This window comes from Callospermophilus lateralis, chromosome 2, assembly GCF_048772815.1.
Source record: "Callospermophilus lateralis isolate mCalLat2 chromosome 2, mCalLat2.hap1, whole genome shotgun sequence".
Taxonomy (NCBI): domain Eukaryota; kingdom Metazoa; phylum Chordata; class Mammalia; order Rodentia; family Sciuridae; genus Callospermophilus; species Callospermophilus lateralis.
This window is the reverse complement of record NC_135306.1, coordinates 804,820-826,645: the sequence shown is the minus strand read 5'-3', so window position 1 is coordinate 826,645 and position 21,826 is coordinate 804,820. Positions and strand designations below refer to the sequence as shown.

The window sequence follows — 21,826 nt, the reverse complement described above, 5'->3', positions numbered from 1 at the left end:
AGCCAGTAGGCCTATCTGTGGACTCCTGAAACTTGCCAATTCTCTCAAACACCTGGAGGACCGTAAGAGCTGACAGAGAGGCATCTGGAGTCAGGCTGGGCCTAGGGGCTCTACCAACCTCTCCGTTGGGAAAGTGTAAGAGTAAGAAAAAGCGCTTCCTAGGAAAAGGTTCGCTGTCCAAGGTGGGGCTCTGTGGGTGCTCCATGGGCAGTAGACGCACTTAGTGCAGGTTTCCCCCAGAAGTTGAGTTGAAACAGGGATTCAAGTCCATGTAGCTGAGAGGAGACAGCAGAAAACACTAGTTAGGGTGGGGACATGAGGCGAGGAAGGGGGTACTATCAGTATGGTTTCTGTGTCAGGCTGTATAGGGGTCATCCTCAGGGGAGCTAAACCCCTATCCTGTTGCCCACAGGTTGTAGACTTGGAAGGTCACTGCGTGGCTTGCAGCCATGAACACCTGCAGGTAGTAAAGATGACTTGTGCCATGCAGCTGACTTGGGGTGACCCAGTTGTCATGAGTTCTGTGAGGGGCAAGTCACAGTGTTACCTCTGTCTTCTGTCAGCAACATTTAAAAAAGAAACACTCTTGGGCTGGGGAAGTAGCTCAGTTGGTAAAGTGCTTGCACAAGGCCCTGTGTTCAATCCCCAGCACCAGAGCAGACAGAGGGTGGGAAGAAAGAAAGAAAGAAAGACTTGCTGGGAGCAATGAGGCAGAAGAATGGCAACTGAGGCCAATCTGGGCAACTGAGACTCTGTCTCAAAATGAAAAGGACTGGAGGTGTTGCTCAGAGGTAGATCACTTGCTTAGCATGCATAAGGCTTTGATTCAATCTTCAGCACCACACACACCACATGCACACAAAACCCTTGACCTCATGTCCACCCCCCAGCCACTGCCATCCTTTCCTAGTTCTTGGGAGTTGTGTATGGTTGTCTTCCTGTCTAGAAAATCAGCAAACTTAGAATTTGGGAGACTGAGGCAGGAGGATCACAAGTTCAAGACTAAACTGGGTAACTTAGCAAGACCCTTTCTTTTTTTGGGGAAGAGGGGTCCTGGGGATTGAACTCAGGGGCACTCAACCACTGAGCCACATCCCCAGCCTATTTTGTATTGTATTTAGAGACAGGGTCTCACTGAGTTGCTTAGTGCTTTGCTTTTGCTGAGGCTGCCTTTGAACTCACTATCCTCCTGCCTCAGCCTCCCAAGCCAGTGGGATTACAGGCATGCCCAGCTAAGACCCTTTCTTTAAAAGGTCTTTAAAAGGGTCTAATCAAAAAAAACCCAAAAAAACAAAAAACAAAAAACATGAAAACCAGGGGCTGGGGCTGTAGCTTAGTGGTGGAGTGCATGCCTAGCACTTGTGAGGCACTGGATTCAATTCTCAGCACCACATAAAAACAAATAAATAAAATAAAGGTATTGTGTCCATCTACAACTAAAACTTAAAAAATAAAAAACCAGTGAATTAGGGGCTAGGGGCTCAGCAGTAACGCAATTGCCCGGCATGTGTGAGGCACTGGGTTTGATTCTCAGCATCACATATAAATAGGTCTATCAGCAACTAAAAAATTAAAAAAAAAAAACAGTGAACAAGTTTTCTTTTCAGAGTGCTTACCTAGCATGTGTGAGGCACTGGGTTCAATCCTTTGCACTTCATAAAAGTAAAGGCATTTTGTCCTACAATTACAAAAAGAATGCAAATATGTTATCATGTGGCTCTGGGTTAGAAGTACAGGTAAGTTCAGTGGCTTCTCTGATCTAGGTTTTAGTGCTGAAGTCAAGGCGTCAGGTGGCCTGAGCTTTTACCAGGGGCTGTGAGGGAGAGTCCTCCATAGGCTCATTGAAGTTGTTTTCAAAATTTAGTTCCACATGACTGTAAGGTGCTGACTGTCAGCCAGGGGTCCTCAGTTCCTGGAGGCTACCTGCATTATCCAGCTTGTAATCACTGTCAAAACCCAGCAAGTCCTCCTCACATTTTGAATCTCTCTAACCATCCTTTCTACCTCATTTCTTCCACTTTCAGCTGAAGAAAATTCTCTTTTTTAAAATATATCTTTTAGTTGTAGATTGACACAATACCTGTATGTTGTTTATTTTCCTGTGGTGCTGAGGATCAAACTCAGTGCCTCAAATGTGCTAGGCAAGTGCTCTACCACTGAGGCACAACCCCAGCCCCAAAGTCTCTCTCTTAAGAATTAGGGCTTAGGCTATATCTCAGTGGCAATGATTAAGGTTGGGGCTGTAGCTCAGTGGCAGAGCCCTTGCCTAGCATGTGTGAGGCACTGGGTTTGATCCTCAGCACCACATAAAAATAAATAAAATAAAGGCATGCTGTCTGCCGCAGTCTGTCTGGGCACAAATAACCGGGAGGTCACAAGCCACTTGTAGATTCAAACAGGAACTACTTTATTGCCAGAACTCAACGGGAACTTCTCGAGAACTCAAAAGTAGCGGGCACCCGAGGTAGCAGGAGCCGCCTTATTGCCGGACAGCAGAGGTTTATATACACAACTGAATACACAGCTTGTTTCAATTTAGCATCATCCAGTTACAGCAGTCAGTCATTATCTGAATAATTATACACAGCTTAACTTAATTATCATCATCTTAATGGCTCGCTGGCGTTACTTCTCAACCACTCCTTCTGGCAAAATGCCAGGTGCCATCTTGACTTGGTTGTGGCTCTCAACAGCTGTCCATACACAACTACAAAATTAAAAAAAAAAAAAAAAAAGAACTCGCAGGGCTGGGAATGTGGCTCAAGCGGTAGTGCATTCGCCTGGCATGCACAGGGCGCTGGGTTCAATCCTCAGCACCACATAAAAATAAAAAATAAAGATGTTGTATCCACCGAACTAAAAATAAATATTTTTAAAAAATTCTCTTTCTCTCTCTCTTTAAAAAAAAAATCTGTATTTGGAGTAAAAATGGGAGTTCATAACCCACTTGAATCTAATGTATGAAATATGATATGTCAAGAGCTTTGTAATATTTTGAACAACCAATAAAAAAAAAATTCGTGATTAGATTGGGTCCACGCAAAGGATCCATGATAATTTCCTTATTTTAAGAACAGTAATTATGGGCTGGGGATGTGGCTCAGCGGTAGCATGCTCACCTTGCATGCATGCATGCGGCCTGGGTTCAAACCTCAGCATCACATACAAAGATGTTGTGTCTGCTGAAAACTAAAAAAATAAAAAATAAAAAAAAAAGAACAGTAATTATGGGGCTGGGGTTGTGGCTCAGTGCTAGAGCAATCACATAGCATGTGTGAGGCACTGGGTTCAATTCTCAGCATCACATATAAATAAATAAAAATAAAGATCCATTGACAACTGAAAAATATTTTTTTTAAAAAGAACACTAATTACTAATCTAATTACACCTGCAAAGTCCCTTTAGCCATGCTACATAACATGCTAGGGTGAAGGCAGGAGAACATGACATTTTCAAGACATCCTGCCTACCACTCAAGTCTTCTGGCAACCCACCCACTAGGCCTTCTCCCCTACCACCCACTGAAACTGCTCTACAACATTGACCAAAACAAAACTTGCTTATCGAGGAAGCCAAAAAATGCACACGATGGGTTGTCAGAATGGGATGACAAGCAGGCCAGCACTAGCAGCTGGGGATCTGATGCGGGAGCAGAGTCGTCCTCACTGAGAAACTGACATATGAGCAGACAGTCCCAAAGGGAGTGAGCCATGCAGGCCCATAGGAAGAATGTGTGGCAGAGGGGACATCCAGAGCAAAGGCCCCTGAGCTGAGAGCATGTCTGGCATGTTTGAAAAGCAGGCTGGTGCTCTACAGCTGGAAACTCAAACTTGTAGGAGGCAAGAGTGGAAGCAGGAAGGTTCTCTAGCCAGTGATCAGAAGCACAGAGTGGGAGGTGATAGTGTTTGGACATGAGTGGTAGTAGTAGTCTGTATGTTGGGTAGTACTGATTGTGCTGCATTAACAAGCAACCCTGAGTTCTCAGTGGCTTAGCAAAATAAAACTCTATTTGTCAGTTGTAGTATATGTTAAGTTTACAAAACAGTATGAATATAGACTAAATAAGAGAAATATCCATCTGGAGGTATAAATTTGTCATTCAAGCCAGGTGTCATGGCTCATGCCTGCAATCCCAGCAGCTCAGGAGGCTGAGGCAAGAGGATTGTGAGTTCAAAGCCAGTCTCAGCAACTTAGTGAGGTCCTAAGCAACTCAGTCCCTGTCTCTAAATAAAATATCAAAAAGAGCTGGGGATGTGGCTCAGTGATTAAGAACCCCTGGGTTTAATCCCAGGTACCTAATGAAAAAATAAAAGATAAATTTGGCATTCATTAGTATACTTATTGTATATAAAGCTCTTAGTTTTTTGGGGATGGTATAATAAAATACCCTAGACTTGGTAGTTTGTAAATAATAGAAATATATTTAGCAGGGTATATAATTTAGTGGTAGAGCATTTCCCTATCCTATGTGAGACCCTGGGCTCCATTGTCCAACACTGCAAAAAACAAGTAAAAAATAAAAATAAAGTCCAAGATCAATTTACTGTAGATTCAATATCGGGTGAGGGTCTGCTTTCTCCAAAGATGGCACCTCTTGCTGCATGCTCACCTGGAAGAAAATAAAAAATTAACAAACATTTATGTATGATGTGTCAAAATGCATTCTGCTGTCATGTATAACTGATTAGAATAAAAAATACATATTAAAAAAGGTAAGAGCTGGGGAAGTGGCTCAAGCGATAGCGCGCCTGGTTGCCATGCGTGGGGCCCGGGTTCGATCCTCAGCACCACATACAAACAAAGATGCTGTGTCCGCCGAAAACTAAAAAATGAATATTCATACTGGGGCTGGGGATGTGGCTCAAGTGGTAGCGCGCTCGCCTGGCATGCGTTCGGCCCGGGTTCGATTCTCAGCACCACATACAAAGATGTTGTGTCTGCCGATAACTAAAAAATAAAAAGAAACCTAAACCAAAATACATTAAAAAAAAAAAAAAAAAAGGTAACAAACACTTTCAAGCCCTTTTACAGAGGTTTTTAATCCCATCCATGAAGGCAGAGCCCTCATGGCCTCATCATCTCCTAAAGGCCTCACCTCTGAGTACTGATGCACTGGGATTAAGTTGCACTATGGATTTTGGAAGGACACAGGCATTCAAATCATGTCAAAAGTCAGAAAGTTGGGACTGGGGCTGGGGCTCAGCAGTAGCACGCTGCCTGGTATGTGTGAGTTCAATTCTCTTTTTTTTTAATTTTTTTTTTTTTTTTTTTAGAGAGAGAGAGAGAGAATTTTAATATTTATATATATATTTTTAGTTCTCGGCGGACACAACATCTTTGTTTATATGCGGTGCTGAGGATCGAACCCAGGCCGCACACATGCCAGGAGAGCACGCTACCGCTTAAGCCAATTCCCCAACCTGGGTTCAATTCTCAGTACCACGTAAAAACAAAGATCTGTCAACAAAGAAAAAGTATTTTTAAAAAATCAGAAAATTGGGTGACATCACTGTGGGACCAAGTAAGACAGAAAGACTGATTCCTGGACCTATTGTACAAAAGTGGAAATAGACTGGAAAGAAAAGGATCCAGAAAGGAGAAGTAACATGTCAGATAGAAGGGACCAAGGGGCTGGGGATGTGGCTCAAGCGGTAGCACGCTCGCCTGGCATGCGTGCGGCCTGGGTTCGATCCTCAGCACCACATACAAAGATGTTGTGTCCACCGAAAACTAAAAATAAATAAATATTAAAAAAAAAAAAAAAAAAAGAAGGGACACCAAGAAGGGTGGTGGCCTGGAAGCTGGGGAAGACAGGGTGTATGGTAGCAGGAGGGGTCCCCTGTGTCAGACTCTGCAGATAGGCCCTATTCGGTGGCACCTGGAAATAAATCAGTGGATTTTAGCAACCTGATCATTGGTTGATTACCTTGATAAGTACAGTTTCAGTGGAAAAACAGATCTAGTTGGTTTAAAAAGGAATGGGAGGACAGGAATTGGAGACCATGAGAAAACTTCTACAGCATTTTGTCAAAACTCTTCTATAGCATTTTGTCACAGAGGAGAGTAGAGAAGCAGGGCTGAAGTTGGAAAGAAAGGAAGTCAAAGGAGAATGTTAGTTGTTCAGGGTGGGTGGCCACTCTTGTAATCCCAGTAGCTCCTGAGCCTGAAGGAGAGGGATCCTGAGATCACAAGTTCAAAGCCAGCCTCAGCAACTGATGGAGTCCTAAGCAATTTAGCGAGACTCTGTCTCAAAATAAAAAATAAAAAGGGCTGGGGATGTGGCTAAGTGGTTGAGCCTCTGGGCTCAATCCTTAGGGGGGGGGGAATAAATAAAAGGAGAGATTTGTGTAGTGGGAGATAGCATGCATGTCTGTTTATTGGTGGGAATGAACAAGTGACTTGCTTTGCCAGTGGGGTGCTAGGAAAGCAAGTTCCCCTTAGAGAAGGAGAACAAGTTATAAAGGAAAGGATGGGAGACGGGCAGAGAAAGGGAGAGGATGGAGAGTTACTTCTACAGGAGTGCATGTCTGGTCCTGTCAGTAATGGTGAGGGGAATCTGATGGCCGGGCTCTGGAAAGGCAGTGTGTGTTGGGGCTTGGGGGAGTTCTCTGATGAGAAGCTGCTACTTTCTTAGTGCAGTAGAAATCACTGGTAGGAAGTGAGTGTGAAAGAAGGACTGGTCCTTCTAACAGAGAGGGTCAGGAGTGGCACACCCACTTGTGGCAGGTGCCTGAGGGGCAGAAAGCACAGCAGGCGGGTCAGCAGGAATATGGGAATGGAAACCATTCACCGGGCCAGTCTGTAGGCTGTCTCTGAGAAGGTAAGGAGAGGTTGGATTGGACAGGACTGTGCTCACTCTAGGTGAGCTCCGGAAGCAAGAGGGGACGAGGCTGGAGGAGTAGGAGTGGCTGTAAGACTTGTCCTTGGCACCAGAGCTAAAAGACACCAGAAGGATGTCATCAGTGGTTCGGAGGCCACAGTGGTGGTCCAAAAGATTGTTGGCACTGGAGGGAGGGTTAGAAGGAGAGGAAGTGGGGGACTCAGACCCCAGGAGGACTGGACTTGAGATTGTGGAGGGACTGCTGCTGTTGCTGCTGACCACCACATGCTTCAGTTACCTACTGATGTGCAACAGACTCCCCCAGAATGTAACTGCCTAAGTAAACACGGATTTGTCATTTCTCACAGTTTTGTGAATGGACTGGAGATCTTCTGCCTCACATGGTGTTGGCTGGGCCCCTCGCTGGGTTGCATTGGCTGGGAATTCAACTGCAGCACCTCACTGTTTTTCTCATTCCCACCGGGTGGGGTGGGGTGGTGGTGGTGGTTCCCCTTGTGGTCTGGCCAGATTGCCAGGACTCCTGTGTGCACAGGGGCTGCTGAGCCTGGGCATAGTCCTGCTCTTCTAGCACCCCACTGGCAAAGCAAGTCTCATGGGCAAGCCAGGCGGTGCAGGAAAGTTGACACAGGACTTGAGGACAGTGCTGTGGTATGGATGAGGGTCCTGGAGGCTTGTGTGGAAGGCTTGGCTGCCAGGCTCTGGATCCACTGGAGGTGTGTCACCTCTAAGAGGTGGGGCCTAGTGGGAGGTCTCCTGCTCCTAAGAAGGAATGTCCTTGCAGGGGATGTTGGGGCCTTGGCCCCTCTTCTTTTTTTTTTTCTTTGCTTCCTGGCCATAAGATTAGCAGCTCCTTCTATCACATGCTGCCTTGATGTGCTGCCTTACCACAGACCAGAGACCTGGGCGGAAATCTCCCAAGCTGTGAGCCAGAATAAACCTTTCCTCTTTTCAGGCTACTCAGGTGTTTTCTTACCTAGTGGGCACTCATGCAGGGGCTGCCAGTGTAACTGCCTGCCACTACACAACCTCTGGCCCCACAATTCATGCCATTCTATATGACAGTGACACTTGAGTCCCTGCAATCTTCAAAATTGCCATCTAATCCAGGAGTTAGGCTAGAAGCCCAGAATTCTGTGGTCTGTAACAGGTCCAGGTGTGGAGAAGGCATGTTGGTTGTGGCTTCTTTTGCTCTATAGACCTGTAAAGTAACAGATCCGTTGTCTGCCCTCCACACCCAACATTCAGTGTTGAAACAGGAGCACTGCTGTGGACACCCCCATTCAAACAGGAGATGAGTACCCAGAATCACTGGTACATAGCAGTGTTGAAACCCAGCTAGACACCACCAGCCCCTCAGCTCCAGGGCAGGCACTGTTCCTGCAGGCTTGGCCTGCCCCTTGCAAGAATCCCCTAGTCTCCTGCTTCAGCAGTTTGTTTTGTTTCCAGTGCTGGGGATGGAGCCAGCGCCTTATGCATGCTCCCACTGCCTCTAGCAGCTCTTGCCCCACCCCCCACCCCCCATTCCTGCCTCCACACTGAGTCACCTTTCCTTTTCTGTAGGAAATGGCTCCTGTTTGCAGCTAAGTTGCTTCCTCAAGCCTGCTTCTTGCTTATAGAAAGTTGGGGGCCCAACAGCTTCATTTATTTTGAACACTGCATCTTTTAGTTCAAACAGATACTATATTTTTAAAAAGTTTGTGTGCTGGCTATGGTGGCATGCCCCTGTGATCTCAGAGACTTGTGAGGCTGAGGCAGGAGGATCAAAAGTTTGAGGATAGCTTGTGTAACTTACCAAAACTGCCTCAAAACACAAAGGGCTGGGGTGTGCCAGTAGTAGAGTACTCCTGGGCTCAACCCCCAGGGCCACAAAATGAATAGATTTTTAAAAAATGTATGAATGTTTCACACATAAAATTGTAACTCACCTCACTAGACACAAGCTGTGCCACAAATTCTCTTACTGTGGGCTTCAAGTCAGATCTATTGGACAGTGCCTCTGCCTGAAACCTCTCAGAGACCTCAACTAGGAGTCTTATGAAGCATCTGAAATAGCTGGTGACCCTGAGGATGTGTCTTGCAGGTAATATCTTTGAGTTTCATCTCCTTCCTAATGCCCTTTCTTTTGGGAAACTTTTGCTACCTGGAGAGGCTGGAAGTGAGAAAGCATTTTGTTTTCCAACTCAGCAAAACTTGTGTTGAAATATATTCTCTATAAATATTTCTGTTTGGCTTGAAAGCAGAGCAGTTCCTACTTATAGTCCTTCTCTCTATTCTTATTTTCACTTTACCATAAATAACTGAAGGAAGCTGACTGGCCCTTTCAACTTGCTGTCAGAAAAATTAGGTCCTCAGACCTGTGTTCTGTTCTGTGCTGCCACAGGCAGTGGTCTCATGAAAACACACAGCTCCACTTTCTCCATCTCTGAGACCTTCTCACAACCCTTCTGGCCTTCTCCTGCTACCTGGCTCCAACGTCAGTGCCACATTTCAGAATTTTATTTTGGCAGTATTTCATTTCCAATTCAGTTATTTATTGCTGCATAGTAAACCACCCCCAAACATAGTGACTTATAACTACTCATTTTCTCATTATTCTAAAATCTAGGTTGGGCTCAGCTGGTTGATTCTGCTGTTTCCAATTGTCACCATCAACTCCTTTCCTCCCTGTAAGTGTGTGCTGTACCCCACACTTATCTTATGATTGCTTTGATGAAATAAATATAGAAGAAATTTCAGGGACTCTGAGTCTAACCTTAGGATTATCGGCTTCTACTTCTTTCTTCTGGGGACCAGCCACAAGATAGTCAGTCCCACTTTCTAGACACCATTGTGCTGTGTAGAATCCCAAGTAGCCGTGAGGAAAGTCCATATGGAAGAGAGAGATATCAGATCAGCCCCAGCCAACTGGCATGTGTGTACGTGAAATGGGCATCTTGAATACCCCATCCCCGCAGATGCCATTCATCAAAAGAACCTCCCAGCTGAGTCCAGCCCAGCTTTCAGGATAATTAATTGGGGTGTTTCCTCCTATAACCATAGATGGCTGAAAGAACTGGGACCACTCACACAGCTGCAGTCATCTGGGGACACAACTGAGGCTAAAAATCCAAGATAGCTCCACTTACATGTCTGAGCTTTCTGTCTCTCATGCTTTCTCTGCAGGGTAACCAAATATTTCCAAATGGCAGTTCAGGACTCTTCAGAGCCAGTCCTGGAACTAGTGTGGCATAGCTTTTGTTTCTATCCTACCAGTTAAAGTAAGTCACCAGGTTACCAGGTCAGCTCAGATTCAACAGCAGGAGATGGAGCCCACTTCTGATGGGAGGAGCAGCATGGATATAAAGGGATGAAAGGAATTGTTGGTGGACATCTTTGAAGACCAGCCACCAAGCTGTAGGAGGTTGCTGCTGAAGTCCAGTGGACATTCTTTTTTTTTTTTTTTTTAAGAGAGAGAGAATTTTTTTAAGAGAGAGAGAGAGAGAGAGAGAGAGAGAGAGAGAATTTTTTTTTTAATATTTATTTTTCAGTTTTCGGAGGACACAACATCTTTGTATGTGGTGCTGAGGATCAAACCCAAGCCACACGTATGCCAGGCAAGCATGCTACCGCTTGAGCCACATCCCCAGCCCCGTAGTGGACATTCTTTTTTTTTTTTTTTTTTTTTTTTTTAAGAGAGAGTGAGAGAGAGAGGGAGAGAGAAAGAGAGAGAATTTTTAACATTTATTTTTTAGTTTTCGGCGGACACAACATCTCTGTTTGTATGTGGTGCTGAGGATCGAACCCGGGCTGCACGCATGCCAGGCAAGCGCGCCAACTCTTGAGCCACATCCCCAGCCCCGTAGTGGACATTCTTGAGGAAAGGAGTCATGAGATTCAGAGGTTGTGTTAATTGTGTTTTTAATTTTGAGTTTTATGATGCTTTACATCCTGGAGCTGTACTAGTTTTGGAAAGGCTGCCCCTGAAAGGGGCAGCTGATTGCTGGAGATGGCTTGCCCAGGATCAAGTCTTTCCTGCACAGACTAACCCACCCAGACCCCACAGCCCACCCACCTCCTTTATCTGACTTACACACCAGCCTCCATTTCCCTGCCCTAAGCCATGCCAGAGCCAGGAACCAGATGACCAGAGACCATCAGGCCAGCGCCTGCTGAAACTGTTCAACTGTTCAGTCCTGAGCTCTCTCAAGTTGGCCTCCCTTACCTTGTCCCTTCCTTCCTTCCTTCCTTCCTTCCTTCCTTCCTTCCTTCCTTCTTTCCTTCCTTCCTTCCTTCCTTCTCTCCTTCTCCTTCTCCTTCTTTTTCTTCTCTTGGGATTGAACTCAGGGGCATTCCACCACTGAGCCACATCCCCAGTCCTATTTGTATTTTATTTAGAGATAGGGTCTCACTGAGTTGCTTAGCACTTCTCTGTTGCTGAGGCTGGCTTCGAACTTGTGATCCTCCTTCCTCAGCCTCCCAAGCTGCTGGGATTGCAGGCATGTGCCACTGTGCCTGGCTTGCCCATTCCTTCTTGTGGAAAACAAAATGAAGGTCCTGTGCCATGCTGTGACCCCACAGGGCCTGCTGTCTCTTCCTCCTGGGAACTGTGAGTACCGAACTGTGTCACCTCAATTATGTCAGTGGCAAAGGGGACAATGTCGGACAGCACCCAAATGTCAAACCAACAGAAGTCAAAAGGAATGTGATTCAGAAGGGAGAGGACAGTGTTGTATTGAATGCTGCTGGATACAACCATGTGGACAGGATCTTTGCTTGACTCAAGCAAAGCCCAGGCAGAGGCCAGAAGGCTGGAAGGATCACCTAGTGTAGTTCCAGAGTCACTCAGAATGTCCACAGGAGTGGAATTGCAGAGAATGACAGTCAGGAGCTGAGATTACAATGAAATGAGGGGACAGAACAGTTTGTTTGCAGTGACTGAGAAGGTGGTAAGTCAAAATTCTGAAAATATGACACTTAAAGCTGGGAACTTTTAGGGTGAAGAATGGTCTAGAAGGGTCGTAAGGAGCTGGAGGGCACCTCCCTGCCTCCAAGTCCAGAGATATCTGAATTGTGTGAAAGAAACATCTACACTTGCAAGGCTCCCAGAGAAGTCACATTCCTGTTAGTGCAATAAGCAGAGTGGATCATACGGAGACAAGACTGAGGACAGCATCTGTGCTGATGTGGATCCCAGGGGAGCAGGATGTTGGTGGGAGATGGGGTCAGGACAGAGGATATGCAGAGCCCTGTGGGAGCCCTGGAATAAAAAACTATCTAGGTCCTCCACATGATTCTACCCAAGAACATTCAGCACGACTGTCCTCTCCCTCCTGAAACACATTTCTTTTGACTTGTGTTGGTTTGGCATTTGGGTGCTGCCTGTCATCATCCCCCTTCCTATTGGCACCCTAGACTCCTTGTTCAGGAATTCCCCCATTTGCACCATCCTGGCAGGAAGATGTGGAGTGACCCATCCTCCTGGAACATGGGATACTAAGAAGCCTTGTGGGGAAATATCACCCAGGCCTAGGACTACCCCAGGGGACCTGAGTCCCTCCTTTTTTTGCTGGATACAGCAAGACTAGTGTCTGGATTGTGTCCTGAACTCTTGACCCAAACACCTTAGACATCAATTGCCATCTGTACACCAGTTACCAAATATTTAGCCCTTTGACTCCTCAGACTTATGCCTGGAAGTTGGGTGCCCAGAACACCTGAGACTCAGAATGTCATGACTCCTGTTCCTAAGAGATGTACGTATCTTCTCCATTGGAAAAATGCCTCCTTTTTGCCAGCTGTCTGGCAACTGTGACTCCCCTCCTCTCCATGTTAGATACTCCCTGGCTTCTCTGGGTTTTGTAGCCCTTTCCCCTAGACTGTGCATGTGAGTTTGATTTGCCCCTGGTACAGGTGCTCCTTCATTTATGACAGGGTAACTCCTGATAAAGCCATCATAAAATAAAAAGTGGAAATATCCTAAATTGAGAAGGGCATTTAATACCCTTAAACTACTGACCATCACAGCTGACCTTGACAGTGCTGAGAACACTCACAGCCTACAGATGGGATAGTTGTGCAACATAACAACCTTTTGTAATAAAGTGTTGAATATCATGTAATTTATTCAGTATTGTTCTGAAAGTGAAGAGCAAGGGTTGCATAGGTTGGCTTTTGCATCATAGTAAAAGCAAACATTGGAATGTTGGGGACATATGCATTTGAGGGACTTTTTTTTTTTTTTTGTACTGGGGATTGAACCCCAGGGCACTATACCACTGAGATACATCCGCCGTCCTTCCTCCCTTCCTTCCTTCCTTCCTTCCCTCCCTCCCTCCCTCCCTCCCTCCCTCCTTCCTTCCTTCCTTCCTTCCTTCCTTCCTTCCTTCCTTCCCTGGGAATGAACTCAAGGGTACTCGACCACTGAGCCATATCCCCAGCCCTATTTTGTATTTTATTTAGAGACAGGGTCTCCTTGAGTTGTTTAGTGCCATGCTTTTGCCGGAGCTAGCTTTGAACTCGTGATCCTCCTGCCTCAGCCTCCCCAACCACTGGGATCACAGGCCTGCGCCACCGCGCCCTGCCCCAGTCCTTTTTATTTTATTATTTTTTAATAATTTGAGTTGGGGTCTCTCTAAATCTCTCTAAGTTGCTGAAGCTGGATTCGGACTTGTCATTCTCCTGCCTCAGCCTCCTGACTTGCTGGGATTACAGGTGTGCGCTACTGAGATCTGCAAGGAGGGGGACCTTTTAAAAAAGATGAATCCTAATATGTTCCTCCTTATTTTACAGTCATCTGCACCTCTGCCCGGCGGCCCCAGCCTTGATTCTGGGCGCCGGATCCCTTCTCCAGAGGCACTCACTGCCCTGACCTCACCGCTTAGCCTCTGTCTTCAGGACCTCCGCGCACTCGCGGCTTGCTCAGCACAAGCGTCCGCAGGAAGCTTAACGAGCACACCTCTCGGCGCGGGGGACGGGCCGGCAGGTTAGGGGCGTGCGGTCTGTGGGCGGGTCGGTAGGCGGTTCCTGGAGGCGTGGAGGGGACCGTACTTGCACTCTGCTGTGAGTCCTCGAGGGCAGATCCTACAGGTGGTAGCGGGTCGGGGGCGAATCCTCGGGGTGGGCTTTTGGAGGACCCGTGGGCCTGGGGAGGATCGCTGAGCTCAGGGCGCGCCGACAGCCCGTCCTCTTAGCTAATCGGGGCGGGTCCTCGGGCTCAGGGCTGGTCTTGGGGCGGGCTGGGGGCGGTCCTCGGACTCGAGGCGGGTCCTCGGGGCGGGTCTCGGAGCCGCGGCCCCCGCGGGCGTCAGTGCGCGGCGCAGGAGGCCGCGGCATGGGGCGGGTGCAGCTCTTCGAGATCCGACTGAGCCACGGCCGCGTAGTCTACAGCCCAGGGGAGCCTCTGACCGGGACCGTGCGCGTGCGTCTGGGGGCGCAGCTACCCTTCCGAGGTGGGCGCGGGGTGCCTCGGGGAAGGGCGGTGGCCGCGACCGCACCTGCCGCGGCCCGAGCTCCCGGAAGCGGGTGGTTCACGCTCTTGGGGCCTGGGTCTGCAGTCCTCGGCGGACCCAGCGGGCTGCAGGAGGGCTGGGTCGCGGTTGCGGGTGCCGCAGGCCCGTTGTTGTTGGTGGGTGGCCGGCATCGGCTGGGGCGGAGCAGGCAGGCAGGCCCGTTGGCCCAGTCCTTCCGCATCTGCCCCTTCCTGTCCTTTCCGCTTAGGGGCAACCAGAGTCCGGGTGAGGGCCTAGCACCTGTCCACCTTGCCAAGGCTACCGCGACCGTGGACATACCCATGACTCCGACCTTCCTCATCTAGTTGCGCTCTGCACCTGCTGGGCCCTCATCTGAAACCTAGCCTTCTGGGTCCCCTCTCTTAGGCCACCAGGCATAGTGGGCAGGCTCTTCCTCTTAAGAGCTGCGCGGCTCAAGTGCGGATCCCCAGCAGAGTCCACTGGGCACCTTCTTACAGTCTGCCCGAGGTTTGTCCTTAGGGGCAGTATGTATTGGCTCATCCTGGTATCCCTTCACCCTAGCCCAGCCAACTTCTTGGAGCTGAGCCTGAGCCTCTGCTGATGCAGGCATCTGGGACTTTGGGGCCTGGGATCGGGTTCCACGGTGGCATTGATAGGACACTCTGCAGGTATGGGGCTCCTGTGCTCAGTAATAGTCATATTGCTGCTTCCTGGGGACAGGGCTCCAAGAGGGACTTGATGGCTGAGCCCTCAGGGTGTGCTGGGCAGCATAGTGGCCATTGCCTGACCCCCAGCTCTGAGTAGAGGTTGGTGTGGGTGTCCCTGTGGGATGTTTCTCTACGTTGGCCTCCTGTGAGAGCCACCCAGCTGCTTCGTCAAAACCAGGGCTGCCACTTCCCTCTGCACCTGACCTCCCTGGCTTCTGCACTGCTGGCAGCTTGTACTTCTGGTGAGGACAGAGAGCTGTCATCCTCCCCTCAGTGGTCTTGGGTTGGGTGATGGCTTTCTGACACCTGACCTTCTGAGTTGCCAGGTCTAAGAGGAAGCTGAGTTGTAGGTGCTTCCCTCAGGCTCTGGGCTTGGGTTTCCTGGTGATGACTTTGTTGCCTCCTCTCCTGTGTCCCCAGTTGGAGTTTGCGATTTGGGTGGGGCAGGTATGGCCATCAGAGGAGATACAGCAGCTACAGGGCAGTTCTCCTTGGGCACAAAAGACAGGTGAGACTCAAGGCTATGTGCTCCTGGGCTAGGAAGAACCCACAGTCAGGAGAGAGGTCTTGTGTAGAGCTCACCACCTGGATTGTCCATCTTCATTCCCTCCCTGGATGGGCTTAGGTTGAGCAGGTCATTGCTCACCACAGTGACAGAATGGGCCAAGCCCCTGGCTTCCTAAGTCCCTGGCCTCCTTGTGGTAGGTAGAGGGTGGATAAATGGAGAGCTGACCCTATAGAGGCCAAAGGAGCCCCAGCACTTGGTCCTGACTATAAAATGTGCCCAAAAATGGAGATATGAGCTGGGGCAAGAGGTTGGATCATTCATATTGATGGGGGTGAATTTGCCAGGGTGCCACTAGGATTTCCTTGATCCCTGCCTGGAATGGAACAGGAAGGACTATCGTTCTTTTAAGTTTCTGCTAGGTCCAGTAGGTGCTGCAGGGAGACCCTTCACTCCCCATGTGGGTGGCAGACCTGCCCCAAGGTTCCCGATTTGCTCATTGAACACTTGTCCGATGAGTAGCAGTAATGGTCAGCACCCAGCCATGAGGATACAACTGCCTAAAAGCTGATGTGGAAGGGAATCCAGGAAGGAGCAATTTTCTGAAGCCTAAGGTGGGGCCAAGTAGGGTGGCCTTGTACTCTCTTTCCTCTCCTTGACCTCTCATTGTGGGTCAGATGCATGTCTCCCCATTCTCCATGGGTCAGCTTCATGTACTCTGGAGGAGGCCATTCTGGTTATTCTCATGATACAGTTAGGAAGCAGGACAGGTAAGACTTAGTGAGAGAGTGTGACAGAGGCTGGGCTGCCTCCATTTTGGGGAGCCATTGGGGTTGGGACAGGTTTTGAGAACTTTGGGACCAGGACAGCAGTGAATGGAGGTCTTCAAGGTCAGAGGGCTGGATGCAAGGGAGGGGGATGTTAGGCAGGTGGACACACTGGTGTTGAGGAGAAAGGTCCTGAAGTTCCTGTGAACATCCTGTTCCAACCAAGACTGACTTGTGTTTTGCTATGCCTTGTGCAACAGTTTGAAAGCATTTACACCTGAGTGCTTGGCTCAAAGGCCTCACTTTGGGGTGGATGCCTTGCCAGTACACCCCTGCCCCCATCCCATGACCTTATGACAGGCACTTGCTGGTGTGAGCACCCACTTACTGCCAGGAGCAGGTAGCCCCACACTGGGAAGGAGGAATGGGGCTTCAGGGTCACCACCAAAAAGCAGCTCCAACGTTAAAGTTTGAAAGTGGAGGAAGCAGGGTGACTAGGTGACTGCCCCTGTACTGCCATCATGAGAGTCTGCACTCAGAAAGAAGGGTATGCTGTGTCCGGTGCCTCTCTAGCAGCAAGGAGACCCTTTCCAATGTGCCCTGTGGTCTCCCCTCACTTCTCTTTGGGCAGAACTGCAACTGAGGGGCTGGGGATATAGCTCAGTTGGTAGAGTACTTGCTTCACATGCACAAGACCCTGAGTTCAATTCCCAGCACCACCAAAAAAAAAAAAAAAAAGAATTGCATCCTGAAATCCTGCCTGATCCAGAAATTTGAGAAGGCAAAAACCCAATCTCTCTCTGCCTCTGGTCTTGACCAGTGAAAACTGAACTGGCTCTCTGGGGGAACTCCCAGCCTGACCTGAAACTCTGCTGACCAGCAGAGGAACAGCTCCAGGCTTTTGGTGAGGAAGTAGCAGAAGTGCTGTGTGCCAGCTGTGTCCCACCATCCTGCTGAGAGAGTGGGCAGGCCGGGTCCTCCACAGAATCCTTAAGGTGTTAGGAAGATCACAGAGCCCGGGTTCCCTGGGTTGGATGCTGTTTGTTTTTCTGGGCTCATGTGGCTCCATGTCCCACACTCCAAGGGGGTTTAGGCTGGGTCCTTGATGTTTCATTGAGGCCTGGATTGCTGCCTCCAGTAGTGTGTGTTCAGCCTGCAGGTGATCATGTTTTCCACCTCCTACCTAACACATGTCAAAGTGCTTAACATTTGCCAATTTGACAGGTTAAAATTGAAAGTAATCACACTTTCCCTGATTTGTAGTGGGGAGGGGGCATCTGTTATGTAAAAATCACGCCAAATGGCTGGGGTTGTAGCTTAGTGGTAGAGCATTTGGCTAGTTCCCTCCCTAGCAGTGAAAAAAATAACAAATCACCCTAAGCTAAATAGCTCAAACAATCATTTTGTTGTTTGAGTTGAGGGTTAGGAATTTGGGCAGTGGTGGGCAGTGCATGTCTTCAGTTCTGTCTTCAATTCTGTTGCCTACTGGAAGAACTGGAAGCACCTCCTTCCCCTTCTAGCATTCTTGGTTGGTTCGGGTATCTGCAGGATTCACCTGCAGGATCCAGGAGGAACATGCTCTGTCCAAGAGGGTGTGTCCAAGCACACACCATCTCTAGCCCCCTGGATAACTTTTCTAGCCTGCTTTCACCCTGGTGTTTCTCAGGCTGGCATAGATTCCAAATCAGGGCTGAGATTAGTGTGATAGGCTAGCCTGGCATGGAGGCTGAGGAGAAAAGGGTGGTACAGGGGTCGGGGACAGAGGCCTGGCATCAGTCGAAGGGAAGAGGGGTATATACGTGGAGATACGTGGAGAGCCACTGGGGCTGAGGATGAGCCAGGGTTTGCAGGAGGAGTTCTGAGGGTGATCAACAGGAGTCCTGGGCCACAGGGTATGGCTTGCCTAGGCAGACCCCAGGTGAGGCAGGTGTGGCTGACTCTGGCACTTGGACACTAAGTGTTCCTCCTACCTGGTGGTTTCATTAGAAAGGCATCAGGGTCTGAGCAATCTTCCCCTCACATGGCCCCATCAAGTCTGGGAGAAGCACAAGGAAAGGAGCAAAAACCTTGATCTGGCCCTGAAGGGAGAAGGGTGGGGTGGAACTACAGGGTGCTTGTCACTGACTCCTACCTAATCCTTGCCTGGGCCTTTGTTGTGCTGTGGTTCTGTTGGGTTGATTCTCCCTGTGCCCAGCCTTGGCTGGTCTGATTTTCCAGCCATGGCTGCCCATCCACAGGCTCTGGACATGTTGGATTGAGGAATCGGAGTTTGGCCTTCAGTGGGTCCTGATGGGGCACTCCCGCTAAATCAGCCTCCTGGGCAGTGCTGCCTAGGAAGTCAGGGGCCCCACCCTTTGGGGTGGCAGACTGTGGACCTGCTCAGGCAGGTCAAACCACATTCTTGCAGCGTGAGGGTTGGCAGTTAGCTTCCTGGAGCATGAAGGGGTGCCTTCCTGCCTAACTGACTTGCAGCAGTGGGGTGTCCCAAGAATCCCTTATAGGGGCTGTTTTCACAGGTCTGGTGGGGGGCCAAGGTTACCATTTTGGGGGTTACTACAGGAATTAGGATGAGCCACCCCCTTGAATGCCAGGACAGATGAAACTCAGTTCCTTTGCCAGCCTGGTTTCCTGGAAAGCACTCTAAGATCAGGGATGGCTAGGGTGTTCTTGGAAAGGCAGGGGCTTCCTGTCTGGCTAGGGTGCTGCCAGGCTGGCTGGGGCTCATGCTTTCCTCCCCTTGCAGCAATCCGTGTGACCTGCCTGGGTTCCTGTGGGGTCTCCAACAAGGCTAATGATGCAGGATGGGTGGTGGAAGAAAGCTACTTCAACAGCTCCCTGTCATTGGCTGATAAGGGTGAGTCTGTGAGCCAGTCCCTTATAGCATCCAAGTGGTGAACCCTAGGGCAGCCCTTGTCTGGAGTTGGCCTGTCTGGCCTCTCCACATCTGTCTCTTGGAACCCTGTGCTACTTCCCCATGGCTGTGTGCCTTGGTGGGCTTCTTTCCCCTGCAGGCACTGTGGCATTGCCTCAGAGTGTCTGAGTGGCTGAAGGGGCATCCTTCTTTGGTGTTGGATCTGGGTGGGCTCTGACCTTCGTGTAGCCATTTTATTCCCCTGTGCGCCCCGCCTCCCCATTCAAGCCAAGTTCTCACCTGCAGCCTTTTGCTCAGGCCAGGGCTATGCTGCTGTGCCGAGATGGATGGGGAGACCAGTGTGGGCTGGGCAGCTGCAGGGCCACTGCTGTCCTGGCACTGTGGCTGCCCCATGGGCCTCCTGAGGCTGACCCCCACCTCCCTCCTGTCTCTGCAGGGAGCCTGCCCGCTGGAGAGCACAGCTTCCCCTTCCAGTTCCTGCTTCCTGGTGAGAGCCCAGCTTGAATGGCTGCTAGGGACAATGGCCTGGGAGGGTAGGCCCCATAGGTGGAGTTGCCAGACGCCAGTTCCTGCTCTCTCCCTAGCCACAGCACCCACGTCCTTTGAGGGTCCTTTTGGCAGGATTGTGCACCAGGTGAGGGCTACCATCGACACTGCACGTTTCTCCAAGGATCACAAGTGCAGCCTTGTATTCTATATCTTGAGCCCTCTGAACCTGAACAGCATCCCAGACATTGAGGTGAGGATGGAACAGTGACCTCCTTGGTGGTCCCCATCTGTCCATGGTGTGGGGCAGAACTGAGGGTTTGGGTGTAGCAGCCTTTGTATTGAGCTGATCACTGGTATCTGGGGCAGGATTGAGAGGGCTTGTCCCAGTGCTGCAGGAATTCTGTTCACATTCACCTGCTCCCCACTTCTCTTTCTGTCTAGCAACCTAACGTGGCCTCTGCCACCAAGAAGTTCTCCTACAAGTTGGTGAAGACAGGCAGTGTAGTCCTCACGGCCAGCACTGATCTCCGAGGCTATGTGGTGGGGCAGGTGCTACGGCTGCAGGCTGAGATAGAGAACCAGTCAGGCAAGGACACCAGCCCTGTGGTAGCCAGTCTGCTGCAGGTCAGTGAGCTGTGGCTGCTCAGGCCTATCCCCGTGGTACAGGTGGAGGGACGGGTTGGTTGCCAGCCTTCCCAGGCTCATAAGCTGTTTTTTTCCCCAGAAAGTGTCTTATAAGGCCAAGCGCTGGATCTACGACGTGCGGACCATTGCGGAGGTGGAGGGTGCTGGTGTCAAGGCCTGGAGGCGGGCGCAGTGGCAAGAGCAGATCTTGGTGCCTGCCCTGCCACAGTCGGCCTTGCCGGGCTGCAGCCTTATCCACATTGACTATTATCTGCAGGTTTGGTGCTGCTGAGGGTGGGGTGGCCTGAGGCTGGGTGGCCTTGACCCTGGCCCCTCACCACCCCCATCCTCCCCAGGTCTCCATGAAGGTGCCTGAAGCCACCGTGACCCTCCCCATCTTTGTTGGCAATATTGCTGTGAACCATGCTCCCCTGAGCCCTGGGCCAGGCTTGGAGCCATCTTCTGGACCCGCACCCACAGTGGTGCCTTCTGCACCACCCCAGGAGGAAGCTGAGGTTGTGGCTGGCGGCCCCCACTTCTCGGACCTGGTCTCCCTCTCCACCAAGAGCCACTCACAGCAGCAGCCACCACCTGCTGTCTTGTGTTCTGTGTCTGTCGCCCCTGAGCCCTGTGCTCATGATGGCAGTCCTGCTCCCCACTCTCTGCACCCTCCCTTGTGCATCTCTACAGGTGCCACTGTCCCCTACTTTGCAGAGGGCTTTGGGGGCCCAGTGCCCACCACCAGCGCCTTGATCCTTCCCCCGGAGTACAGTTCTTGGGGCTACCCCTATGGTGAGTGGGAAGGCCAGGGATGGAGGTTTGGGAGGAGATGCCACAGCCCCTTGCAGACACAACTCTCTCCCCACAGAGGCCCCACCTTCTTATGAGCAGAGCTGCAGTGGTGCAGACCTTGGCCTGACTCCCAGGAGCTGACCCTTGAGAGCTGACCTCATGCTGCCTTTCCTGGTGGGCCTGGCCTCTGCCCTGGGATGGGGTGCCCAGGGCCTCGTGCCTTAGCTCTCTGCCTGGCCTGGCCACTCAGGACTCATGCCTGTCCAGGCCACCTCTTGGCTGGAACAACCTCTCTCGGCTTCCCTATTGTCAGCCCGCTTCTCCCTGAGGTCGAGATGGGGGAGACAGGGACCAGAGACTGGAGAAACTCTGTAAATAAAGTGTTATATTTGTAGAGCCTGCCTCTACAGGACAGAGGCTGGCCTGCCTCCAGCAACTGCCTGCAGCCTCTGGCCTGTGTTGGTTGGACCTGGTGCTCCCACCTTTTCTTTGGTTCTGCCCCATCTTTGCCCCCTCCCAGATGCATCCTTCCCCTGCAAGGCCCCTGCCTACAGTGGAACCCCCTCCCTTGGGCCTTTGGAGGCTGTTAACACCAATGCTCAGCTGGCTCTGCAGGTCATGCCTGTCTGCTCTCACCCAGGACCATGCTTTGAAGGCTATGTTCTAGGCTTCCAGAGCTAGATAGGTGGGGTACTGTGGGCAGTGTTTCCCAGAGAGGCACCCTGCTGCTCTAGTCCCAAGGGAGGGCCTGGAGGTACTGCCTTTGTTGCTCCATGGGAA

The 21,826-nt window shown here is 50.2% G+C and overlaps 1 protein-coding gene across 1 annotated transcript; it reads left to right on the top strand.

Annotated features, from left to right (window-relative positions):
* Nucleotides 1-14,125: 14,125 nt before the first annotated feature.
* Arrdc1 (arrestin domain containing 1) lies at nucleotides 14,126-21,482 on the top strand. The gene is made up of 8 exons (XM_076842977.1): nucleotides 14,126-14,269; nucleotides 19,013-19,123; nucleotides 19,578-19,628; nucleotides 19,726-19,880; nucleotides 20,072-20,254; nucleotides 20,355-20,531; nucleotides 20,611-21,046; nucleotides 21,123-21,482. Exons 1-8 carry the CDS (start codon nucleotides 14,152-14,154, stop codon nucleotides 21,185-21,187), a joined length of 1,296 nt encoding a protein of 431 aa, XP_076699092.1. The 5' UTR covers nucleotides 14,126-14,151; the 3' UTR covers nucleotides 21,188-21,482.
* Nucleotides 21,483-21,826: the final 344 nt, after the last annotated feature.

Bases quoted from the DNA above. Each gene is read 5' to 3' on its own strand.
- Arrdc1 (XM_076842977.1), top strand. From the start codon at position 14,152: ATGGGGCGGGTGCAGCTCTTCGAGATCCGACTGAGCCACGGCCGCGTA. The intron at 20,255-20,354 runs GTCAGTGAGCTG...TTTTTTCCCCAG, and splicing joins TGGTAGCCAGTCTGCTGCAG to AAAGTGTCTTATAAGGCCAA. The intron at 21,047-21,122 runs GTGAGTGGGAAG...CTCTCCCCACAG, and splicing joins TTCTTGGGGCTACCCCTATG to AGGCCCCACCTTCTTATGAG.